The 25028-nt window shown below is 50.3% G+C and overlaps 1 protein-coding gene across 2 annotated transcripts; it reads left to right on the top strand.

Moving 5' to 3' along the window:
* Positions 1 to 96: 96 nt before the first annotated feature.
* LOC309444974 (RNA-binding protein 27-like) lies at positions 97 to 24741 on the top strand. 2 transcript variants are annotated; one of them, XM_082063352.1, is made up of 21 exons: positions 97 to 260; positions 3278 to 3396; positions 4214 to 4335; positions 6501 to 6607; positions 7186 to 7379; positions 8146 to 8403; positions 8940 to 9173; positions 10368 to 10502; positions 12304 to 12453; positions 14376 to 14523; positions 15095 to 15248; positions 16306 to 16551; positions 16640 to 16768; positions 17617 to 17739; positions 18274 to 18348; positions 18460 to 18624; positions 19036 to 19140; positions 19409 to 19600; positions 20204 to 20290; positions 20732 to 20842; positions 21651 to 24741. In XM_082063352.1, the coding sequence occupies exons 1-21, from the start codon at positions 202 to 204 to the stop codon at positions 21735 to 21737; spliced, it is 3000 nt and encodes a 999-aa protein (XP_081919478.1). In that variant the 5' UTR covers positions 97 to 201; the 3' UTR covers positions 21738 to 24741. The 2 variants fall into 2 exon arrangements, with proteins under 2 accessions (XP_081919478.1, XP_081919479.1); XM_082063353.1 differs by lacking the exon at positions 12304 to 12453.
* Positions 24742 to 25028: the final 287 nt, after the last annotated feature.

Here is a 25028-nt window from a genome sequence, read left to right as displayed (position 1 = left end):
GACAGGCTCTTCGCGGCTTGCTATTGGCTCGCCGCGCACGAGAGTTGCAGTCTGATTGGCGAGCGGCGGCCGGGGCCCGCCCCCGCCGTGCCCGGCAGTGCGTTGCGGCCTGGCGGAGGTTCCTGCGCTAGGCCTGAGCGGGCAGCGGCCGGGCCGGCCATGGCGGCGGTGTAGCGCGGAGCGGGCGGAGCGGCGGCCACCATGATCATAGAGAACGTGGACGCTCTCAAGTCGTGGCTGGCCAAGTTGCTGGAGCCGATGTGAGTGCGGCGGCGGCCGGGCCGGGCCGGGCCGGGCGGGAGGCGGCTCCGCGCTGCGGGGTGGGCGCGGGGGCCGGGCCGGGCCGCGGGGGCTGCGGCGGCGGGGCCGGGGCCGCCCCTCGCTGCGGTGACACGGCCCGGGCGCGCGGGGACTCCCGGGGCAGCGCTGAGCGCGGGCCGCGCTCACGGGGCGCCGGCGTGAGGGGCCGGGCCGAGCGCTGGGTTCACCAGGGCCCGGGGCGCCCAGCCTTTTGTCCCAGAACCTGCGCATCGGCCTTGGCCTCCCTGTGGAAGCTCCGCACAGCCCGGCTGAGCACCCTGCTCTGCAGGGACCCTGACCCAACCCGGCTCCAACCCCCACCAGAGACTCTGACCCGAAACCCTGACCCCAGCCCTAACCATGACCCCCGACCCGAAACCCTGACCCCAACCCTAACCGTAGACCCTGACCCGAAACCCTGACCCCAGCCCTAACCATGACCCCTGACCCGAAACCCTGACCCCAACCCTAACCATGACCCCTGACCCCAGCCTTAACTATAGACCCTGACCCGAAACCCTGACCCCAACCCTCACCATAGACCCTGACCCGAGACCCTGACCCCAGCCTTAACCATAGACCCTGACCCGAGACCCTGACCCCAGCCCTAACCATGACCCCTGACCCGAAACCCTGACCCCAACCCTAACCATGACCCCTGACCCGAGACCCTGACCCCAACCCTAACCATGACCCCTGACCCGAGACCCTGACCCCAGCCCTAACCATAGACCCTGACCCAAAACCCTGACCCCAGCCTTAACCATAGACCCCGACCCGAAACCCTGACCCCAGCCTTAACCATAGACCCTGACCCAAAACCCTGACCATAGCCCTAACCATAGACCCTGACCCGAAACCCTGACCCCAGCCCTAACCATAGACCCTGACCCGAAACCCTGACCCCAGCCTTAACCATAGACCCCGACCCGAGACCCTGACCCCAGCCTTAACCACAACTCCTGACCCCCACCTTGAACGCTGACCGTAACCCCTTGCCTTACCTGGCCGCGGTGTCCAAGCTCGATCTCCCTCTGCGTAAGGTGGGTTTGTAGCACCGCCCGTACAGCAGAAGGATGAGCTGGTTGGCCAGAGTGGCTGGAACGACTGAGCACACAGTTGGGAACGTCGGCTGGAGACGAGGGGGAGCCGCCCTTGACTCTGGTGGGGGGTCTGGGAGGGTTTTGTGTGTGGTTCACAGAAGCACCTTGCCCGCTGGCCGAGCGCTTGGACGGAGGTGCAGCCAGGTGTTCTGCAGTGCTTCATCTGCAGCAAGGGGCTTCTAAAGGACGCTGGCTTGTGGGTAACTAGCCAGCGCTATAACGTCCACACAGTAAGACTAAGACCATTTTGAAGCTGCAGAATGTACACTTAATTTTTCTACTTTCATATTTTAAATAGGCCTTAGAACTGCTCAGTTCTAGTCATTCAGTAGCAGGCTCCTGAAAATTGTTCATGACTTTCCTTTAATCTTTTTTAAGATAACTTGTGTTTCCGACACTTGGTCAGATCCTCCTGAAAGTCTGTCTAGAACGGCGCGTAACTCTTGCTCCTGCCCATCGCTGCCGGTTCCAGCCGGGCTGTCCCTTCCCCCGGTGCCCCAGCCGCGCGTGGGGCCGGGACGTGGCACGAGGGCTCGTGCGGAGTCACAGAACTCGCTGGTGGGTCCCGGCGGCCGAGGACTCGGGAGCGGAATTACAGCGGGGAGCCGGGCGAAGGGGACCCGGCTGCCGCGCGTGGCTGGCACGCGCGAGGCGGCGGCACAGTGAGAGGAGCCGCGCGTGGACGCTTACAGGGTGATGGGGCATCTCCTCTATTCTAAACTGAAGGTTTATGGTCAGCCGCATGTGGGCACTAGCAGTGAATACATTACGTGCAGGTTATTTATTTTTGTGAGTGTGTACATGTAAGAAACGTTAAACCTGTAAATTGGTGGTTTCTTTGTAGTTAGTTGCTACATTTTACATGGCTTTCATCGGATGTTGGAAACAGCGAGCAAACTAATTTGGAGTAGAACTGCTTGGCTGGCTGCTCATCGAGGAGTTTTAGTTTCTCTAACCAGTTGTTTTCTGTTTTGTTTGTTTCGTTTCTGGATTATTTTTTTTTGCTTGAGATTTTTTTGAGGTCTATATACTTCATACCATTTCCTTCTATTTCCGTTGTTAACGTTCTTAAAAATACACAGTCTCTTCTCGAAACTTTAATCTTTTAAACAAATGTTTAAATCTCCAAACTGTCTTGGGTTCCTGCCGACCACCCGGTAGCTCGCGTCTGCTTCTTTTGAGAGAGGCAAATCCAGGACCTCTTGCTTCATCTGTTAACACTGTTAATCTAGTTCATACTTCGAGTGTTTCTTCTAGTAGGTGAGCAATGGAATCTAAAGCAATATCCAGGCAGAGTGATGCCGTAGGTGGTGCGGGTGCTGAATCCAGATTAATGATTGCAGCCCTTTAAAGGCCGACTGTGAAATTTGTAGGTGTGGAAGGAGTCCCTGGGGAAGGCAAACCCCACGGAGTTGGGTGCAGAAACTTCAGCTGCACTGAGCTTACCTGTGTGCACATCTAGATGTGCTTTTGTGACAGGTCTTTCTGAACTGCTTCTCACGGTAATAATGTGTTAATACTTTACAGTAATTGTTTGGTGACTTTGCTGGCGCTCGCTCGCTGCTCTTGTGGAGTCACACTTGGTGGTGCTTGTGCTTGGGCAAAGTGAGGAACCCGTGGCAGCTGCTCGGCTGCCCCAGAATCGGGCAGAATTGGAAGAAAGAAGCAAGGTGGTTGTTCCTCAGCCAAGTGAGGAAGGAGCAGGGCAGTGGGCACGTCAGCGGGCGTGGGGGTGGTCACAGGGCAGCTCAATCTCGTGCTGTAGTTGAGGAAACGGTGGTGCCGGTGCTGCCGCGGTGGTGCCGGTGCCAGCAGCACCCGCCGTGCGTGCCCGGCTGCCCCAGCAGTACCAGAGCGGTTCTTTCTCTCCGTAGATGTGACGCAGACCCCTCAGCCTTGGCCAACTATGTCGTGGCATTAGTCAAGAAAGACAAGCCAGAGAAAGAGCTGAAAGCTTTCTGTGCCGATCAGCTGGACGTCTTTCTGCAGAAAGGTACTGTGCTCTCCACTGCCTTGTCTGTTCTGGGGGGTCATTTCGTCGGGGGGAGGAGGGAGGATGACACACCACTGTTGCCTTCAAAATACTTCTTGTTGTCTGTGAATTGAATATTTCTTACAGTTGTGAGGGAAAAGATCTTGTGATTAGAAAAGCAAAAGTTCAGCTGAAGTTGGTAGTGTGGCCCTGGTCACGGTGGGCGGCAGGAAATCCTCTGGGATTAGAGCTGGCAGTTCCCATGTAAAGTGTCAGTGGTGCTGCCAGAGTCTGACAGACGTTTGATAACTTTGGAACACCTGGGCCGTATTAATCTCTCAGGCTTCTGGTGAGCATCTCATAGCAATGTGGTTCAGACTCAAGGTTTGAAACGCTTGCTATTCTGACCCTCCCTGGGGAGGTTATTGTGCGTTTTTTGGTGATCTGATGTTACACTGATGCTTAGTCCTCCATGAATGATTTACTCTCACAAAAATGCCGAGAAGAGGCCGCCAGCTGTGGCTGCTGGAATAGCTGTGGACTTAGTCCTTGATCACAAGTTTGGGTCATGCTTGCCCCTTAGAACATGGCAAAGTTGTAAATGTGTTAGAAGGAAAACTCTCCCTTTGATATACCTGATGGATTTCCTTGTCCAAATAAACAACCTCAGGTTCCACAAACGTAGTTCCAGCTCCTCCAATGGAACTATTGTCCGTTAATCGAAGGTGCTGCTGTGAGCAATGCGCCTGGATGGCTTTTCACAGGGACTTCTCTGGTAGATCAAATAGTGCCCTTAAGTCCATACGTAACAATGTTTTCTCATGTTCTGTATCCTCAGAAACTTCAGGTTTTGTAGATAAACTTTTTGACAGTCTGTACACGAAGAGCTATCTTCCTTCTCTCGAGCCCACCAAAGAGACGAAGCCTGCGGGTCAGGAGAAAGAAGCCGTCAAGGAGGAGGTAACGTCGTCTTCTCCGTCTCCCTGCCTCTGAGTTTCAGCTCAGCCAGCCGTGCATTGTGAGGCAGAACGTGAGAGGAAAAGCCGCTTTATTGTGACTAATATTTACATCTCTGTGCATCTGAAGGAAAATGTAAGACGGCCATTCAGACAAAAACATTTGAGGATCCCTTTTTAGAGCCTGCCTTTGATCTGGATGACCAGCATTCAGCAGTCCTATATGAGCTGATAGTGATTTGGGAGAGTTTAAGAGAGCAGGGACAAGCAAAAATGTTCCAAAACATTTCCTGTTCAATTTTTTTATATCCTGTGAAGATTAGAAATTATTTTAAATGTTTTCTGAAATACTTAAAATCAGTGAAATGTGGTGGGCTCTGTATTGAGGGAGAATTGCTTTGAAAGGTGAGGTAGAGGTCATTTGCCAGAAGTTCTTTCTTCTGTCTTGTTTTCAAGCTTTATTGGCAGAATGGAAAGCAGTCAAGGTTTGAGAATTCAGAGGAGTCTTTCCGCAGCCGTCTGCATCTCTGTGGGTGTTGTGTCGTCCTCTGCTCTCGCTTGCCCGGGGCAGACGGATTTGCCCCTAAGCTGGCGGTTCTCCGAGGGAAGAGACTCTTCTCTGTTTGTAGCATCCTATCGTACCAGCTGCGAGAGAGCTGGGGAGAAATTGCTAGAGAAGGAAACTTTTGTTTTTTCTGTATATCGTGAGCACAGTTTGCAAAGGTATTTTAGGCTGAATATGTGTTTTACTTTCTGTAGGAAAGATGCAAATAAAGTCAGAGTGTGTGTGAAATTCTCGTCGTTTCCCTCACTCCAGGGCTGCTTGCGTCATACGGCGTTAAGAGCAGAAACTGTTGGTCCCTTTATAAATGAACCATGGGGAGCATTTTTTTCTGACAAGTACACTAAATGGGCATCAGATTTGTGCTTTTGTCTGTGAGCCCAAAATAACATGAAGGAAAGACCTTGCTGGAGTTATTTGTTCTGTCTTCAGAGTTAGAACTGGCTGGTGGTCGTGAAGGTGACAAATAATTGCAGATCAAAATCTGTCAGTCAACCAAAACAAAGCTGTATTATGTTATATTGCGAATGTAGGTCCTTTTTAACAGAACGTGATTCATCAGTTGATTTAAGTTAAAGTTGCTCTGTTGCTCTGTAGATTTTTTTCTCTCTTTTCTGATGTCCTTTTTTTATGTGGGGATGAGACCCAGAATTCTGACATGTATGGAAATAGCTTTGGTGGTGCAGCTGAACAAGCCTTTCCCTGTAACAGCCTCCTGATAGCTCTGGGAGCACGGTCGCGGTCTCCAGAAGGGTTCGGGAGCAGCTCGGGCTGGCGGGCGCTGTGCGGCGGGACGGGAGGCTCTGGGGAAGGGGCAGGGATGGCAGAGGGAGGATCTGGGGCGGCTTAATGGGACCCCTGCCAGGGTCAGGACGTTAATAGTTGTTGCAGCGTCAGTGATGCTGTGTCGCGGAGCCCGGTGTGTTAGCGCTTCCTGCAAGCGCAGGACACCATAACCCCGGTGCAGGAGCCTTCCTCTTGTGTTAGCGGGAAAAAACCTTTTTAAGATTATTGCATAGGAACTTTTGCCACCAAAATTTACAGTGATTTCTAAGCAACATAAAACAGCAGCAGAGGCAGCAAAAATACAAAATCAGACCAGAGTAATTTACAGTAGTGGTAGAGGTGACAGACTTCTGGAACTGCTTTTGTTGAGGCCAGCAAGAAATGCAACTAGTTCAACCATCCAGAGAGGGTTTCGCTTTAAAGTGTTTATTGCAAAGTGTAGACTAGTGGCGCATGTACTTGGAGAAGCGACTCCCCTAGTTGTGTCCCGTTCGTGAGAGTCAGAAAATGCCTCGTTTGTAGAACTGCTCCCTCCAGCTAACGAGGCAGAGCGGGCAGAGAATCGTCTCGTGAATCCTGTTTAAAAACAAAATATCTAAGTAGTTTTATTTTGGGGCATCTGCTCTTCAGAAAAACCTGAAAGATGTGAAACAAAAAGCCCGGCAACCTCCAGCGCTCAATAACTTGTAGTGCTTAAGTGTTCTGTGCAAGTAACACTTAAATATTGTTTTATAGGGGCCGCTAACTGTAACTTGAGCTAAATCTTGGTCTTGTTTTCTTCATTTAAAAAACCCAAAGTGATACTCATCCTTGTTTGGTAGTTGTCTCTGAAACAGAGTTTTCAAGAGCCGGTTGAAGAAGAGCGGGATGGCAGGAAGAAGAAGTATTCCAGTCCGACGAAGAGCCGCACGGATTCCAGCGAACAAAGGTTACTTTTGAACCAAAATATTAATATATTCTTCTGTATTTGCTGGCAATCTTTAATTGTGGATTTTTACATTGTAGGTAGTGGGTTTTTTATAAAAATAGGGGTTTCCTCCCTACTATTCTCTATCTGCGATGTGTTATGTGCATGCTCGCCACCTGCATGGGAACCCTCCACTGGAAGTTGGTCTCTTCCAGAAACATGACAGTACTTTTCAGATGTTAACACCTGGCAATGTCGTCAGTTCCCGTGTTTCCCTGTTCTGGAGATGAGGAGCATTGCTGGGGGCCTGGGGGGTGCGGGGCTGTTCACACAGACCAACATCGCTTTCAGAACATGTTCTGGTTCGGTCGTCCAGCTTCCACCTCTGCAGGTCTCCTTAGCCGTCCCTTGCGGGTGTCCGTGAATGAGTGATTCAGCTTTGAGACTCGGGGTTTCCTGTGTGATTTGGGAAACTCTGACTCAAATGTTTTGCTGTCCAGGTTGGATGGGAAGGATGAAGAGTGTCTTAACCTGTTACCAGCTGGTTTTTATATTTGGTTTCTCTTTTGATAAACATGGTCTACATCTGTGTGTTCTAGAACCAGAGAGAAGAAGCGAGACGATGGGAAATGGAGGGACTACGACCGATACTACGACAGGAGTGACCTGTACCGGGACAAGTCCAGCTGGCGGCGCGGCAGGAGCAAGAGCCGCAGCAAGAGCAGAGGGCTGAGCCGCAGCCGCAGCCGCAGCCGCGGCAGAAGCAAGGACCGGGACGGCAGCCGCAGCGCCGGTGGGTGCCCGGGGCGGCCGGAGCAGCGGCTGCTCCGCGCGCTGCGCTGGCCTGGGCAGCGGGAGCACGTCTGGAGAGCTTGTGTTCCTGAAGTTATTCATTAAGATGCTGTTCTTCAGAGTGGAACAATTAAGGGCATTGCTTTCTTCTTGCTAACCTCTGAATTTCTCCACCGGTGCATGCCAGTGGATATCCGTAGCTGATACATTTGTGTCGCGTGTTGACCAAGCTGTTGTGTTTTGGTTTTTTTCCAAAGATCTATCTTTTTCTAAAATTGTGTTACCCTGTTTTTCACTTTGTTACTGCGTGTCTTTCAGAGAAGGTTTCTTTGTAATTGAAGGTGGTTACCAAGTGATCCGTTGTTCTTTTGGGGCTAATTCATGTCTCATGGAAAAATAAGAGGCACAGATGCCAATGCATATTGAGACCACGTTAGTCAAGGGTTGGGGGCAGATTTGTTGTCTCAGGCTTTTCCCCCCTCTTTCTACTTTAGAAGAGGAAGCTGTAACCCAGGGTGGAATAAGGAATAGAGGAATGAATGTGCATCTGGAAAAAATAGGGTTTAGATTTCTGAAGTTAAAACCCTGTTTGCATTACATTTAGTTCTTATTCCATTGGTAAAACTGAGTTCCTTCAGGGACAGTTTGATACGCAGAACACTGAATACTTACGGAAATGTCTATACTGTTGTGCATTCCCTCCTTCCCAAGGCTCTGATGTACAGAACAAAGCAGAAAGGCTTTACCTACCTTTTTTCTTTAAACAGAGCACCGAGAGAGATCCAAATTCAAAAGTGAAAGGAACGATGTGGAAGGCTCGTATAATCCAGTTTCCGCGGCTCCCGGGAAGTCCTCCGAGCAGTATTCCTCCGCACAGGCGGTGCCCAGCGCTGTGACCGTCGTGGCACCCGCGCACCACCTTGAGAGCACAACAGAGAGCTGGTCCAATTTCTATAACAACCACAGCAATCCCACTTCGTTCGGCAGAAATCCTCCTCCTAAGAGAAGGTGTCGAGATTACGATGGTAAACTGTTTCTCATTTTCCATACCTTGTTTCCATTATTCTGTGACCTTTTTTTGGGTGTTCACAATGAGGCAGCAGGTCAAACCGCAGTGGTGCGTGGAATGCCCCTGTCTGTGAGAGATGCATGTATGACCTTATTTTACTGGGGAAATAACTGGGCATACTGGAAGCGGTTTACGTAAAATCTGACAGTTGCAGGATAAGAACATACGGAGTTTGTTCCCAGTTCTCTGTGCTTGGGAAATATTTCAACCACAGGGAGTTCTGGTGAAGGTTACGGTATACGTGCTTTATATCAAATAGGTGGTACTTCTTTGTTTATTTCCCACTGCTTTTGTGAGGGATGCATGTATGTTTGTATGCTTTTGTGGAAGGTTATTCTAATTTGAATTATTTTGAAACCTCATCTGGTAGCGTAACGTTGGATCAGTGACTGCATGTTTTCTTGAGTAAGAAATTCCGTAAAAACTGAGATGCTACGAATTGCTGACAACTAACGTTTTTTCTAAAAGATGATTGAACATCCTGTCTTGCAGAGCGAGGATTTTGTGTTCTTGGTGACCTTTGCCAGTTTGATCACGGAAATGATCCCCTGGTGGTGGACGAAGTTTCCTTGCCCAGTATGATCCCGTTTCCCCCGCCGCCCCCGGGCCTGCCCCCCCCGCCGGGGATGCTGCTGCCGCCGCTGCCGGGACCCGCGCGCGCCCTGCGGCTGCCGGTGCCGCAGCCCCACCCGCAGCCCCCGCCGCCCGTCGTGCTCCCCGTGCCCAGTAAGGCCACAACCGTTCTCGGTGCTTCTTTGCAGCCCGGTTGCAGTGCTGGCTCTGCCTGCAGGATCTGGCTGTGTTCAGAGTGCTGAGCCCCAGTTCCTTTGCCAGCCATGTGCCATTCAAGATACTGTCAAATGCACTCTGGAAAATCAGCTTGTAAACGATGGTGTTCCCAGCCCTCCACATGGAGTTAGATAAAGTGGGCAGGAAGCGGAGGGGATCTCTTTCAGCCTGTCCCGGAGCCCCGGTGGCCTTTGAGGTGGTCACCGTTGCATTACTAGCTTTTTCTTTTTCCAGTGCAAAAATGTTGAGATTGAATCTCCTAAAAGTTCTAATAAATTTCTGTGTTTGTGTTACCTGCTGCCAAACAGCAATACAAAATTGATACATCTAAGATCTCTTTTAGCTAATATCTCTGAGATATTTAGCCTTTTTAATTATCTGACTGCACCTTATAATGTAAGTTATATGAAGAAACGGAAGATTATAATAGTCACATGGTTACCGTGTTTCAGTACTGCCTGTGGCAGTAACACATACGTGCTGGGGTAGCTGTATCAGGTACAGCAACTATGGCATGAGAAATAGTTTTGTATAGGATTAACCATGCACGTTGTATGAGCCATGCAGCGGGTGTCAGCAGCCTGTTCCCGAGGGGACTGGAGCTGTGCACAGTCAGGTCTCGCGGTGGTGCAGCGAAGCTCTTTGTGCTGTCTGGGCGTCTGCTACAGCCAGTAGGGATGTATTGGATACGGTACAAACACAGCCAGAGCAGCGAGAGAAATTCCTTATCTGTGAGCGCATTTTGCCTTATAGTTCTTGTTTCAGAACTGTAATGCGAATGTTGCTGCTATGATCTCTTGCTTGGAGCAGCCTTGATTCTCCGTGGCAGAGCTGCAGAGGAGCTGCTGTAGCTAATGCAAGCTCTGACAGCGACAAACCCCTGGGGAGGAGAACCTTTTCTGTTCTTCCTTGGGGCTTTGTCTGCTCTGGGAAAGAGGAAAAGTGCTGGAGCCAGAGTAACTTACCTGAACAGGGCTTCTCGATTTGCTTTTACTGGAGTGGTGGTGGGATTGTCAACATTTGCAGCCTCGACCTTGCTCAAGACAAGGCGTAAACGAGCTGCATTGAGCTGTGTGCATGTTTTCTCCGGCGCTGCGAGTCTCAGCGGTGTGCTCTGTGCTGTCGTTGCAGGACCCGCGCTCACGCAGCCCAGCTTGCTGACCAGCCGTGACCAGCCCGGGCCCAGCGCCGTGCCCAGCCTGGCCGCCGTGGGAGCCCGGCTGCCGCCCCCGCTGCCCCAGAACCTGCTCTACACCGTGTCGGAACGTGAGCACGCACCTCGTTTAAAATCTGCTTGAGATGCATGTTTTAACATTCCTTTGTCCGTGTGTGATTGGAAATTATTGCGTCTGTGCTCCCCCAGTGCATGCGAATCCGAAGGAGCCTGATGGCTCCGCCGCGCTCAGCGCGTCACCCGTGGGGCGCGAGGCCGCAGCGTGTCCTGGGCACCCTCGCGGGGCCTCCCTTGGGGGCTCACATGCTCAGAGCAGTAGGGTTGTTCCATAAGAAAGGGATCCATTTATCTTCAGGCTGTTTAGTAGAACATGAGCAGGCAGCAGATGGATCTGCAAACCCGTAATTACTATTTAACTTGGTCTGTATTCCTGTCGGTTTTGGCTACTACAGATGAGAGAATCACAATAGTCTCTACAGTCTTCATACACATTAGTACTGAACAGAGCTCAAATCTTTTAGAAGTGGGTTTTTATGAGGGAAGATAACAAAATACCTAAAGAGTCCTAGAGTGCTAAGTTTAGATCCAGCAATATTTCTCGAAAACGCATGGAGTAATGGCATTTCTATGTTTTACGTTAGCAAAATAAGGTAATTAACTCTCAATGGTTTATAATATTCCTGACTGGGAATTTTAACATAATTATTCTGAATTTTTATTCAAAGGAGGGCTGTAGTTCATGATCCATGTCATTCTCTTGTGACTTCCATGCTTTTCAGAACTTCCGTCACTCCAATATCTTGTTAGGTTATCCGTCCAGTTATCTCCGAGTGCTGTCAGGCATTTAGGTGGTACCATCTGGCTCTTTCAGCCTCAGAACTTCTTCCGGGGTGACTCTGTCTTGGCTTCACCGCCCGGGGTGGTTCCGCTCCCGGGACACCCGTGGGGCCGGGGCCCGCTGTGGGGTGGCAGCGGCTGGCTCCCTCTTGCATCCGTCACCTGCCCAGTCGCGGAGAGGAGCTCGTGGTTCAGCTTGTGCAAGGTCAATGGAGGCTCTCGGCAGAATCTGAAACTGAGCTGTAGAACATCAGTGTTGAAATTCAGAGGCATCTGTTGTAAATTGTAGAGTCTTCATTGTTGCTGTGGAACGGGGAAAGCGCGAGTGCTCCGAGCCCGTCCAGTCCCTCGTGCAGCCGTTCGTCTCTGTTCTGGGGTGCACAGCGTGTCTGTGGAGGCTTTCGTAGACTTCGTTCGTTCTAGTTCTTGTATCACTTTCCCTTTTTATGGTTGGAAAAAGGCGTCATCCTGGACTTGGACCTTGGGCTGGAGGAATAATATGAGTCAGTTCTGTCATCATGTGTTCTCATGGTTACCCCTTTTAATTAAAATCATCGTTAGCACCTTACTGGAGCTAGGCAGTCGGTCTCACTCTTGCATAAAGATAATTTAATAGGTAAGTATTGGTCACATTACCTGATTTCTCAGGTTTCTTTGATTGGAATCATTTGAGTACGTTCTTCCCAAAAAACCCTTTTCTGAAGCAAACTAGACCTTGGGGCAGCAAAGACCCTGCATCCTAGGCCCCACGGAATCAACGTTCCAACTACATCTTTTGTTGCTCCCCTTGAACCACTGTCAGCTCATCAGCAGGAGTCGATTACCGTGACCTGTGTGCTTCTGACAGGCAGTAACAGACTAAAAACCAAATGAGGCTTGGGCATAAAGTTCAGTTGAGAGTTTTAAATGGCTTTGTGCATCGGCTGTACAACCTCTTTTCTCTCTTCATCCAAAACAGCTTCTGATTCTTGGACATCCATGCATTTCCTTAAAGGGAAATTAATCAAGTCTTAAGCTCATTTGAAAAATTCTTTCATTTCTCTCCTTTTTTTATAGATACATATGAGCCAGATGGCTATAATCCCGAAGCTCCTAGTATTACCAGTGCTGGTAGATCTCAGTATCGACAGTTCTTTACAAGAGCACAAACGCAACGTCCAAATCTAATTGGCCTAACATCTGGGGAGATGGATACAAATCCAAGAGGTAGGAAGGGTTTCTAGTCATTGCTATTGCTATTTGTGTCCAAGACCGTCAACACTTGCTTTCCTCTTTGTCAGCCTGGCAGCAGTAGTTTTCCTCACCAATCTAGTGTTTCAGAGTAATTTTCAGACATCTCTACCTTTTTTAAAATGCTAACATGACCATATGAAAGTCAAAGGAGCCTTTTTGATTAAAAATAACCGCTTGCTTGGGAATGTTACAAGGGGTTTTTGTGTTTGGTTGGGGTTTTATTCCTCTTTAGCCTGTGAAGGCCCTGTTTGGGTGCTGGGGATTCTGGCAAGGAGGCCGGAGCAGGAAGGCGGCGGTGAGGGGAGCAGGAAGGCGGCAGTGAGGGGAGCAGGAAGGCGGCGGTGAGGGGAGCAGGAAGGCGGCCATGAGGGGAGCAGGAAGGCGGCCGTGAGGGGAGCAGGAAGGCGGCGGTGAGGGGAGCAGGAAGGCGGCCGTGAGGGGAGCAGGAAGGCGGCCGTGAGGGGAGCAGGAAGGCAGCGGTGAGGGGAGCAGGAAGGCGGCCATGAGGGGAGCAGGAAGGCGGCGGTGAGGGGAGCAGGAAGGTGGCTGCCGCAGGTTTGCCCAGGGCACGTGTGGCCCTGGCACGGAGGGCACCCCGAGCGCTGGCCGAGAGGGACTGGGCTGGCCAGGCTCGGGCTGCGGGCGGCTCCGTCACCCAGGGTTCTGTGAGCTGGCCAGGCGGCTCCGTCACCCAGGGTTCTGTGAGCTGGCCAGGCGGCTCCGTCACCCAGGGTTCTGTGAGCGCACACGGGCCTCGCCGGCTCCCCGGCCCGCGGGAATCCCCGACCGCGTGTCGGTAGCTGCGAATCCCAGCCCCTGCGGGTGATGTGGTGTCTGAGCAGTGACGTGTACTAAATACCTTTCAGGGGAGAGAACAAGTCAAGGCGCTCTAAAGAAATTTTTGTTCTGTGAGCATAACTTCCTTTTTCCCGTCTGCTTTCCCCACCCTGATTCCTAAAACAAAAGATGTTGAATTTCAGTGTTGACTGTTACATTTCAGTGTTTCTTATTCAGTAGATAAGAGAGGTTATTTTTTTCAGTATCTCCTCCCAGTGGCTCATCCTATAAAGAGTACGGTTAGATACTATCGCAGAAACTGCCGGTTCCGTCTGAACGGCCATCCCAGAGGCAGGGTCGGGCTCCGTCGCTGGCCCGCACATTCTCTCTGAGGCCCCGCTCCGGTTGGGACGTGTGGGGACTGTTCTGTGGTGCTGCTTCAAACCACTCGTTTTACTCTTTCAAGGGCATGAAAGGTTTACTCTAAAATCATCCTCCACAGTAAGGTGGAAACTGTAGGCCCGAAAATGCCCAGTCTTTGCTCTCACCAGTGCAACCAGCAGAGTTCTGGTGTGTATAAAAGCCACAGAAAACTGGCTTGTAACTCAGATTTCTTTGTAGGAGTTGAATATTTGGTATAACAGGAGAGTAACAGCGTAATCCTAAAAAGGTTGTAAATAAATATTTGGCAAATTGTTATCTAGTGCTTCAGCTTTGTGTTTGTAGAAGTTGCTTCAAACTTTAATGTATCATTTCATGCCATAGTTGTGCATAATTAACAGCTCGTTGCTGAAAATCGTCAGGAGGGACGGCAAGGGGGGAGCCGTGGGACGAACGGGTTCCTTTTGCTTGTTCGCTGTCGAGGGTTAACACAGGGAAAGTTGCTCCTTCCTTCAGCCCCTTCCACATTGCAGAGCTCGAACCTCACGGTTCCTTTCCTCAAGTTGTTCAGTTAGGCTAGCAAGTGATCTCTGAAGTTACTTCCCAAACCAAACTGTCCAAAGTCTTCCTAATTTTTATGTTTTTAAACTCAGTCCTATTTTGTTGTGTGAGTGAAAGCTTTTGAGGTGTCTCTGTTGGCGTATGGTAAATAACATGGGCTTTTTTCCTTTATCCAGCTGCCAACATTATCATCCAGACAGAACCTCCCATTCCTATCGCAAATAACAGTAGCAACGTAACCAGAGTTGTCCTTGAGCCAGACAGCAGGAAGAGATCTCCGAGCGGCGTGGAGTGTCCCCCGCTGAAGAAGCCCTGGCTGGGGAAGTAAGTGAGCGCCTGCGCCGGGCGGCCGCGCGGTCCCTGCCGGCACTGCGGGGTCACTGCCCGCCCGGCCGCGCGGTCCCTGCAGCGCTGCAGGTCACTGCCCGCCCGGCCGCGCGGTCCCTGCAGCGCTGCAGGTCACTGCCCGCCCGGCCGCGCGGTCCCTGCAGCGCTGCAGGTCACTGCCCGCCCGGCCGCGCGGTCCCTGCAGCGCTGCAGGTCACTGCGTGCCCGGCCGCGCGGTCCCTGCAGCGCTGCAGGTCACTGCGTGCCCGGCCGCGCGGTCCCTGCAGCGCTGCAGGTCACTGCCCGCCCGGCCGCGCGGTCCCTGCAGCGCTGCAGGTCACTGCGTGCCCGGCCGCGCGGTCCCTGCCGGCACTGCGGGGTCACTGCTGGGGCAGACCCACATTTAGTGTGGACACTGAATGGTGCTGGGAGGAGCTCTCTTTTGTTCATGCCCAGATTCTGTACTTTTTAGGAGAAAAATAATGTTAATCCACATTTAAATTTGTGTTGCTTTACTTAAGTATATGCATGCCTATCTGAATTATTACCTTGTTCTCATTTTCTCTAGGCAAGCAAATAACAACCAGAATAAACCAGGATTTTTGAAAAAGAATCAGTATACCAATACAAAATTAGAAGTTCGGAAAATTCCACCAGAATTGAACAATATTACACAGCTCAATGAACATTTCAGCAAGTTTGGAACTATTGTAAACATCCAGGTAAAAAGCACAATTCCGTTTCATGCCTGTACGTGGGTATTTTATTCTCCCTGAAGCCTTCTTGAATATTGCAACTGAACCGCATTCCTTGAGAAACCTCAGTGGAAGCTAACTGGGCAATTCACAAAAACCTCCTCTTGGTCCGCTCTGTGTTGTTATCTTAATTTGTAAAAGTATATTGGCTCTGCCTTTACAAGGTCTTCCTAAATTTGAGAGGTGCGCAGGCAAGGGGGGAGCCGTGGGACGAATGGGTTCTTGTTGCTTGTTCGCTGTCAGCCGACAGTATTCATAGTCAGGATTTTGAGAAAGGTGCTAGAGGAGAGTCTTTCCATGCATCAGTTTATCCCACTTTGCATCCCAGAACTGGCTCCAGTTCAGTGGTGTTCCGTGCACCGTAAGAAGGGAAGAAGCACTAGACAAGCAAAACACGGGTAGTTACATGATTAAAATAGCATTTCATTACCATTTCTTTTTCTAGACAAAAGAGTTGCCTCTCAAGTCCTCAGTTAGAGGTCTCGGTAAAAGACAGAGACCTGGGAAGCCTCTGTGTTTGTTCAGTCGATACTTTTATGTCTTAGCCCAACAGATACTGTGGTGCTTTGTGCACCCTGACCATCACATAATGCATTTAAAACACGCCATCTCAGCCGTTATACGGGAAAGTCCAAGATATGTTGTTATTCAGGCACGAGGAGTCTTGCCGCGCACGCTCAGCTCACGCCTCTCTGGGCGCTGCAGACGCTGGGGTCGCACAGCAACAGACCTGGCACCAGCAGCTCTGCGCTCACACCCCAGGGCAGCTCACAGCGCTCTCCATATACGATGCTGTGTGGTGCACGAGCCCTGTTTAAATTGTGTTTTACTGTATATGGACTTTGCTGCAAGTATGTGTAATATTTGCCAAAAGGTACTTGGCTTTAATTACATAGAATGCTTTACCTGTATTTTGAGCTGTAAACATCATTGGGTATCCCCCACATTATTGCAGATTATTTCTAGATTGGTTTGCTACTGGTCGAAGAGAGAAATAATGCATTCTAATGAACTTTCGTTTTAGGTTGCTTTCCAGAATGATCCTGAAGCTGCTCTAATTCAGTATGTAACGAATGACGAGGCCAGGAAGGCGATTTCCAGCACAGAGGCCGTTCTGAACAACCGGTTCATCCGGGTGCTGTGGCACAGGGAGAGCGAGCAGCAGCCGCCGCTGCAGCCGCCCGCGCAGCCACCGCATGCCCCGCTGCACCTGCAGCCGCCGGCGCTGAGCGCGGCCCCGGCCGGGACGCCGCACGGCAGCATGGCCAAGGTACCGCCCGCCGCCCGCGTCCCGGGGGCGCGCTGCTGCAGAACGCAGAGGGTCTCATCTGCCGTTTCTCGTGTCTGTTGCTGCGCAGGTGATGACCAAACCGCTGGCATCTGGTGCCTACGTGCTGAACAAAGTCCCGGTGAAGCGGCGGCTGGGAGCGGCGGGCGGGACCCAGGCGGAGCTCGTCCAGGCCGGGGCGGCGGCGGAGGACTCGCAGGTACGTTTGAAGGCTGAGACCGTCTCCGGGTTGCAGCGAAGGCTTTGACCTCTTAGCTGAGAAGGAACCTGCAAACAGAACTTGGGAATTGTTCCCAGCTGGTTCTGTTTCTTTTCACTGATGTTCCGTGCCGCCATGGTCAGTCACTTCTTCTAGTTTCATTAGCTGCTTATATGAAATAGAGACAATTACTTCAGAAACAAAGTATCAGCATTTAAAATAGCATAAAATAGTTTTGGCAATGCTTCATAGTAAGTAAATTTGGCAGCCTATGTGTGATGGTAGCTTTTTTGTTGGTGAACCCAGTTGCTTTTCCCAGTGATCTTTTTGCTTATGCTGTGCTTTAGCAGCAGTGGTGGGAGCCTGTAAATACTTCTGCTTAGAGTTCAAGCTGATACAGCTGAGTTGGTCCTGATATCACAGTGCAGCGTGTGTTCCTGGCCACACAGAAGTCCTTCCTGTGGAGGTGACTTTTGCTGCCTTATCTGATCAGAAGGTGTGATGTTGGACTGTGAAGCTGAATATAATGCACATGCACACAATCAGCTCCAGGGTCTCCCTGGGGGATGTCAGGATACAGAGGGAGTTTCGGATGAAGGAAAGAAAGTATCTTCTGCAGAAATCCTTTTACCAAGTGTTCAAGCTGATTGCTTTCAAGCGAGTTGATTGTTGGGTCGGTGCCTTGATGTGCATGTTTTAATTGCCTCAGTCTTCTTGTCTGATTGCACAGATCTGGCAGTTTGTGTTCATGTTTCACAGAACACATTCCTCTGAAGCTCATCGATGGAATATCACAGTCATTTTGAGCTATTACGTACTTGTTTGTGTGTGCGTTTTTATTATTTCAGACTTTTCCTACTTCTACAAGCCACTCAAAAGTGGTTTACAGTTCCTCAAACTTGAAGGCATCTCTGAAGCCTGGTGCAGGGTCTAAACCGCATGATGTGCAAGAAGCCCTTAAAAAAAAACAGGTACTGTACTATTCTTTGGCTGGCTGGCACTCAAAGTACTTTACGAAGAAAGGTTTGATAGGCAATTAACCCTCAAATATTGCCGTATAGCTTTGTACATTAGTGTAGGTTTTGTCATTGTTACCAGACAATCTTGCCCGTTGGTTGGGCATAGGTGAGGGAGTAGCCGAGTATCCCTGTCAGCGTCTGACTTGACACACTTGGTCGTATGTGGATTTTCTGGGTGTTCTTGAGGTATTTATCTGATTTTAATCTCTGCAGGTGTGAGACACTTAAATCACAACATAGGATATGGTTCTTAAGGGGCGTCTGAAGGCAAAGATTTAGTAGAATACTTCACAGCAGGAAGTTAGCAACTTGTTGCTTGGCTTTGTTTTCCAGAGCAGATAACACTTTATACTTGTGTGTTTTTCAGACTAACAGTTTTCAGTATGGCCTTCACTTCTATAGCTTGAGGAAGAAAATGTTATATATATGAGTGCATATAATGCTAGACTACTTTTTACTGACTGAAAGCGTTTTCTTCTCGTCTAGGAGGCAATGAAACTCCAACAAGACATGAGGAAAAAGAGGCAGGAGATGTTAGAAAAACAAATAGAATGCCAGAAGGTAAGGCTGGAATGTCTCCTGGTAAATACAGCCTGATTTTGTAGATACCTGTCTTTCAGTCTTGGGTTTGTTTCTGGAATTTTATATGCCTGCTCTCTTATTAATACACAGATGTTGATATCCAAGCTGGAGAAAAATAAGGCCATGAAACCAGAAGAGAGAGGAGAAATAATGAAGACCTTGAAAGAACTAGCAGGAAAAATATCTCAGTTAAAGGATGAATTAAAAACTTCATCTGCAACCTCTACACCATCAAAACTAAAGTCCAAGACAGAGGTATTTATTGCATAAGACACATGCCTGCCTGTCTCCTGTAACTATTTCTAGTATTATGTCCTAAAAATGCAGCAACATTAGATAAAAGCACTTCCGAGCAGTGTTTTGAATTTGAGTGATAACCATGGACAAGCAGGCTGTGGTTTAGAGGAGCTCGGATGACCCAGTTTTGCATGTAGCTCATTCAGTCTTGTTGCAATTCTGAAGCAGAATTTTGGGTCCTTCAAAAAACGGGCTGGAAGAGGGACATGGAGGCAACTAAACCGAGTTTAGAGGAAGGTGTGGATATTGTGTACTGATGGGTCTGTATCATTTACATAAATGTATTGCTCAGGAATTGGAATAAGACATTAAAAGCACACATGACAGTTCTGCTTTTCCCTTCCCCCTTTCTGCACCTTTCTCTCTAAGGCACAGAAGGAACTCCTAGATGCAGAACTGGACTTCCATAAGAGACTCTCTTCTGGGGAAGACACAACTGAGCTGCGGAAAAAGCTGAATCAGTTACAAGTAGAGGTGAGCCTGGATTGGTGCTGTTACTGTATTTATGATATTGTCTTGGTCGATGGGCAGTAGTGAGTGAACTCCTTGTTTTGCGCTGCTCGCATGTGCAGCTTGTGCCTTGCTTGTGAAGCTGTTTGTCTCAACCCACGAGTTTTCTGGCGTGTGCTCTCCCGATTCTCTCTGCTCCCAGCGGGGACTGAGCTGTGTGCTGCTGGGTTAAACCATGGCAGATACCTAATTGTTTCAGTCCCTTCAGATGTTATTTGCCTTCTTCAAACAGGCTGCCCGTTTAGGCATTCTCCCAGTTGGGCGAGGAAAGACGGTGCCGGCCCAAGGACGGGGCCGCGGCCGCGGCCGTGGCGGGAGAGGAAGGGGCGCGTTGAACCACATGGTGGTGGATCATCGTCCCAAAGCACTGACAGTTGGGGGCTTCGTGGAAGAGGAGAAAGATGAATTGTTACAGCACTTCTCTGTGAGTATGCGGTCACGTTAGAAAGACAACAAACTAAAGAGGAAAACTATGGTTGAACTATAAATCTGAGATGAAGCAGGTAACCAGTACCTTGGGGGTGTGCTTGCTTGCAAAGAAAAGCTGCTAAGCAACTTGTAAATAACTGTTTCTCTTCCGAATTCTTGAAGAAGCAAGTCTGTCTGTGTCTGCTGGTGCAAACAAATCAAAGACTTCATCCTGAATTCATGGAACAGGCTATGGATAAGCAAACAGCTTCAGGAGTTATTGGGGTGTAAATGTAATGTGTAGCTGCTTTATGATAGCTGGGAAATAGTGAATTCAAAGAATTCACTTCTGAGCTATAGATTAGTACAGTTCTTTCCTTTCCTCCTGCAAAATTAAGCTCCACTTATTCTAATGACAGTAACTGAGCTTTTGCCTGAAAGTGCAGGTCCAGGTGCTGCCGTGTGGCTGGATGATGCAGCTGAGGTTTCTCTGGCTCTCACTTTTCTGTCCAAAAAACACGGTTTCAGTGGCACCTCGGTGCTCTGCAATTGTAGCACCTGATGGTCGTGGTTTTGGAGGGAATATTACTCCTGTTCCTAATCAATTTTTCTCTCATAGAAATTTGGAGATATTGAAGACCTTCAAGAAGAGGATTCCCCATTGAGTGTTGTTCTAACTTTTAAATCTCGCTCAGAAGCTGAAAATGTGAGTAAAATAATGGACGTATTTTTTTCATGGTTCCAGAATAAGAATTTTTAGCTTCTTGTATGTGCTTTCCTCTTTTAAAGTGTAGCGGGCTTTGGTCCCCCTAGTGGGAGCTGGGCAGTGTGGGTGTTTGTTGCTGCGGCGTTGGCGTCGCCAAGGGGGGTTCCTCGGGGTACCCTCCAGCACACGGGGCTCACGGGGCGGGTGCAGCGCCAGCCCAGCTCTGGGAACGCGCTCGTGCCGCTGGCACATCGGCGCTGTTCAGCAGGTGCAGTTGAGTGGGGTTGCTCTGGGAAGGCTGAAGTGGATGATTGCGGCTGATGTGTTTGATCCTCAGACGTGCACCTGCGTGGTGCTCGCTGGGGCTGCCTCGTTGGCCATCTCAAAAATTCTTCACTTGGTGCTCTTTTTGAAAATGTGTTCATTTAAAATACAACCTAGGCTGCTAACCAAGGATCCCGGTTCAAAGACCGAAGGCTACAGATATCCTGGTACAAACCGAAGGTACCCTCTGTGTCCACAGAGATCGAGGAAGAGGAGTCTAAAGAAGAGGTATGAACATGCGTCAAAAACTAATGGCTCTGCTGGAGTCCATAGCTGAGAGCTCTTCTAGGAGCCAGTTTTCTGTTTACTGCAGAAATTTCAGAAAAGACGCTTTGGCAAACCAGAAACTTAGCTGATTTTAATGGCAGATATGTTTTCCACATTTTACAAAAGGGAAAAGGAAAGAAAAGTACACTTTTTGGATGGGAAGTTGATTTGTCAGCGATGACAATGAACCTCCCGTTCTACTTGTGCAGGCTGCTCATCTTCTCAGCGTTAATGCTCCACTGTGGGATAAGTTATGTGTGTTCTTTCCTGTAATTATGGCCACATTAGGCTTTTGAAGGCAGTTTCAAAGCGTTATTTCGAGAGGGCGGGTGTGCTCGTTCCTGCTGCCATGGGCAGTTGCCTTGCGTTGCCTTTCTGGGTGGCTGAGGCTGCTGTTCCCTCTGTACAACGCGTGGAGCGGAACGCGGTGCCCGGGAGCCCGGCCAGTGCCCGCGGTGCCCGGCCAGCGCACGTGGTGACTGGGAGCCCACCGGTACCCAGGAGCCCACCAGCGCCCGCGGTGCCCGGCCAGCGCACGTGGTGACCGGGAGCCCACCGGTACCCAGGAGCCCACCAGCGCCCGCGGTGCCCGGCCAGCGCACGTGGTGACCGGGAGCCCACCGGTACCCAGGAGCCCACCAGCGCCCGCGGTGCCCAGCCAGTGCACGTGGTGGACCAGGAGCCCACCAGTGCCCGCGGTGCCGTCGCCTGGCGGGCTCTGGGTACAGCACGAACTTGTGTGTTTCAAAGTACGTTTTTTTTCATCTAGGAGACTGAGACCTCAGATTTATTTTTGCACGAAGACGATGATGATGATGACGAAGATGAGGATGAATCCCGTTCTTGGAGAAGATGAAACTTGATATTGGAAATGTATAATTTTAGGAATATAGTTCAAGCTACATCTTTTAAACATTTATTTAAGGAAGTTGATGAGCCAAAAAAGCTTTATTTTCTTTTGAAACCACAAGATTTAAAGTGAGCAGAGTTTGTTCTCAAACACATTTCGATGTAGAGCTGTGACGCTGAGCTGGCCCGAGGCCCGGTTACGTATTGCATCATTACAAATCACCAGGATGGTGATTTTTTTCTATTTAAGAAGGATTTAAAAAAGGGGGGGAGGGAAATAGTATTTTTTGGTCCTCTTTTTGTGTCACCTCTATTACCTTGTTTCGGGTTTTTTTATAATGTGATTGATTTGTTAGTTTATAATTGAAAAGATATTACAGGTTTTATTTAGCAATATTATGGGGTTGGGGGAAAGATGCAAACTTTCATTAAATGTTATGAAAGAAAAAATGGCCTCATTTGCGAATTGAAAAAGGGTAGCTTTTGTTTCATACGGAATCTCTTATTGTAGGAATTATTTGTGGCTAGATTCGTAAATCATTTGTTTCAATATGTTTGAAAGCCACACGGTTTCTTTGCTCTACTGCTGTTTGTGAGAGGGGATGGAAGGAGCAGTTTAACAGGGTATTGGTAGAATGTTGAACAGTTCGCTCTCTTTCTTCAAATTCTGCTTCGCAGGAAACATCAGCAGTGGCACATTGGAGGGAGTTTTCACTCACTGTTGGTTTTTCCGCTGTTGTTCCAGTATGAGGTTCAGGTTTAAGTCAGACTGTTTGTTTGCTGCATTTCAGTCTTTGTGAGTGCGAACGTCCTGAGTTTCACGTGGCCTCAAACGGCAAACCAAGCAAACTGCACCGCCCGGTGCCGGGGAGCGCGGCCGCCCACCAACCCGGCTGGCGCCGGCCTCCAGCCGCCGTGCCCCCGGAGCCGTGCCAGGCACGGCGGTGCCGGAGCCGCGCTGGCCCTGCCGGTGCCTCTCCCAGAGCACAGCGGTGCCAGAGCCGCACTGGCCCTGCCGGTGCCTCTCCCGGAGCCGCGCTGGCCCTGCCGGTGCCTCTCCCGGAGCACGGCAGCGCCGGAGCCGCGCTGGCTCTGCCGGTGCCTCTGCCGGAGCCGCGCTGGCCCTGCCGGTGCCTCTCCCAGAGCACAGCGGTGCCAGAGCCGCACTGGCCCTGCCGGTGCCTCTCCCGGAGCCGCGCTGGCTCTGCCGGTGCCTCTCCCGGAGCATGGCAGCGCCGGAGCCGCGCTGGCTCTGCCGGTGCCTCTCCCGGAGCCCGGGGCTGACGTTCTCGGCTGCCGCGCTGTGGTGCCGGTTTAGAACCGCGCCGAGTGGTGCGTTGTGGCAGGAAGGGTGACCAGCTCAGGTGCTCTGGCAGCTCACGGACACGTTTCCACGAGTGCCCCTTTGTACCCTGCCCTTGGCGGTACATTTTATGTACGTTTCTGCACAAAATAAACAGGATGTCAGTGCAAGAATGCTCTCCTTCTTCAAATAATGAATTTACCAGTGCGTTTCCAGCAAGTTCCTGACTGAAGGAAAGTAGACATCAGAACCTTTACATGGCAGTGGCTCTGAGCTTGGCTGGTGACCCGAGCTGAGGTGGCTTTGAGGACAGGTCCCCAGCTCCACCAGCCTCTGCTGGGCGGACCCACACCAGGACAGGATGATTGCAGGTTGCCCCGTCAGCTGAAGGGACTGTCTCCATGTCCGTCTCTTCAGGTGGAACCCTTGCCTCTTTAGTAATCTGGACTTTCCTGCTAATTCTGAGGCTAAATTACAGTGTGAAGAGCGAGGGGAAGCCAGTCCTGCTCACTCGCAGAGGTGTCCTGCTTTTCTCCCATCGTCTCTAACGGGTTGTTTGTCTATGGCTCAGTCAGTGTATATTTGGAAAAATCCATTGCAACAAACACGCGAGTCCTGACAGTTTAAAAATTATAGAGGGAACAAAAGGATTTATATATTTTTTTGTAAAGAGTTTTTTCTTAAACTGTATAATTTTGTAAATATTCTGCTTTTTGTGTACTAAAACTACCAGCGTATAGATTTCAATAAGAATTGTTGTATTTTTGTATTTGGAAAATGAAAATTACAGTGAATGAATGAAGCTGTAAGAGAAACGGCAGCAGCCTTTGCCACGCGTAGAATGGGTTCATTTCCTATGGCTCAGCTCCGGCGCCGCGCGGGACGGGAGGCGGTTCGGGAGCTTTATTGGAGGGTTTTGGGCGTTTCGCGTGATCTCTGGTGTTCCAGCAGGCAGGGGCTGCCCTGCCCGGCTCCGGCTGCGGCGCCGCAGCGGTTTGGGCGCCGTGTTGGGTGCCCGTTGTTAACAGCCGGGAATGGCGGTGCCGGGAGTGGCGGTGCCGGGAGTGGCGGTGCCGGGCGGTGCGCGGACCCGGCAGCGGCACAACCGCAAAGTGCCCTTTGCGTGGCCACAGCTGCGGTCCCGGCGCCGTGGGGCGCGCGGGGCTGGATTCGGCTGCCGGGGGCTGGGTTCGATGGGGAGTGGCGGTGCAGCTCCCTTTGTTGTCCCGGCGACACTTCGCTGTGGGAGCCGTGCGCTGGGACAGCGCCGTCCACACGGCGCGAGGGCCGGCGTGAGACGCGCGGCCGGCGGCCGGTGAGTGGCCGGCGCGTGCCGGGAGGTGCCAGCCCGGTCTGGGGACAAACGCTGGCAGAGGTGCCGTAAGCAAAGGGGCTGCTGGGAGCGGCCGGCTCCCGTCATTGCCGAACTGACCGGAGCCAAAAAAGAGCCAAACAAACTGAGAGTTGGAACGATAGATCTCAAAGCAGATGCCCGCTTCTTGCAAAAATGACACTTTTTTAACAAAATCATGTGAAAAGGAGTAAAGTTCCTCTTGGTGTATAGTAAACTTGTACAATAGTTTTTACAAATTGTGAACTTGTGTAATAGTATAATAGGAGATATTGTTGAATTTCTAACTGTTTATACATTCAAATTCATATATGTAATGTTTGTTTTACTGATTACAATCTGAATTTCTAAAATGCATGTTGACTTTTTTGCAATAAAGATATACTATGGAATGGTTCAAGATTTAGAAAAGACAAAGAAAATCCTAACTTAAATAAATTGGACAGCAGAACCATTCAAAAAAATTACAGCTATCACAAAAAGAGCATTATCACTTTTTGGGGGTGTACGTGTGAAGGAAGGGGGTGTTCATTTCTGGAGTGTGTGTTCTGTTGCATTGCTGGGGTGTCAGAGCTCTGGGGGAACCCTGGGGGCCGGAGCTCTGGAGAGGCTCTGGGGGTGCGGAGCTCTGGGGGAACCCTGGG

Source organism: Streptopelia decaocto, assembly GCF_964273445.1.
Source record: "Streptopelia decaocto genome assembly, chromosome: 12".
Classification (NCBI taxonomy): Eukaryota; Metazoa; Chordata; class Aves; order Columbiformes; family Columbidae; genus Streptopelia; species Streptopelia decaocto.
The sequence above is the reverse complement of the archived record's forward strand: the minus strand, read 5'-3'. Positions and strand labels throughout refer to the sequence as shown.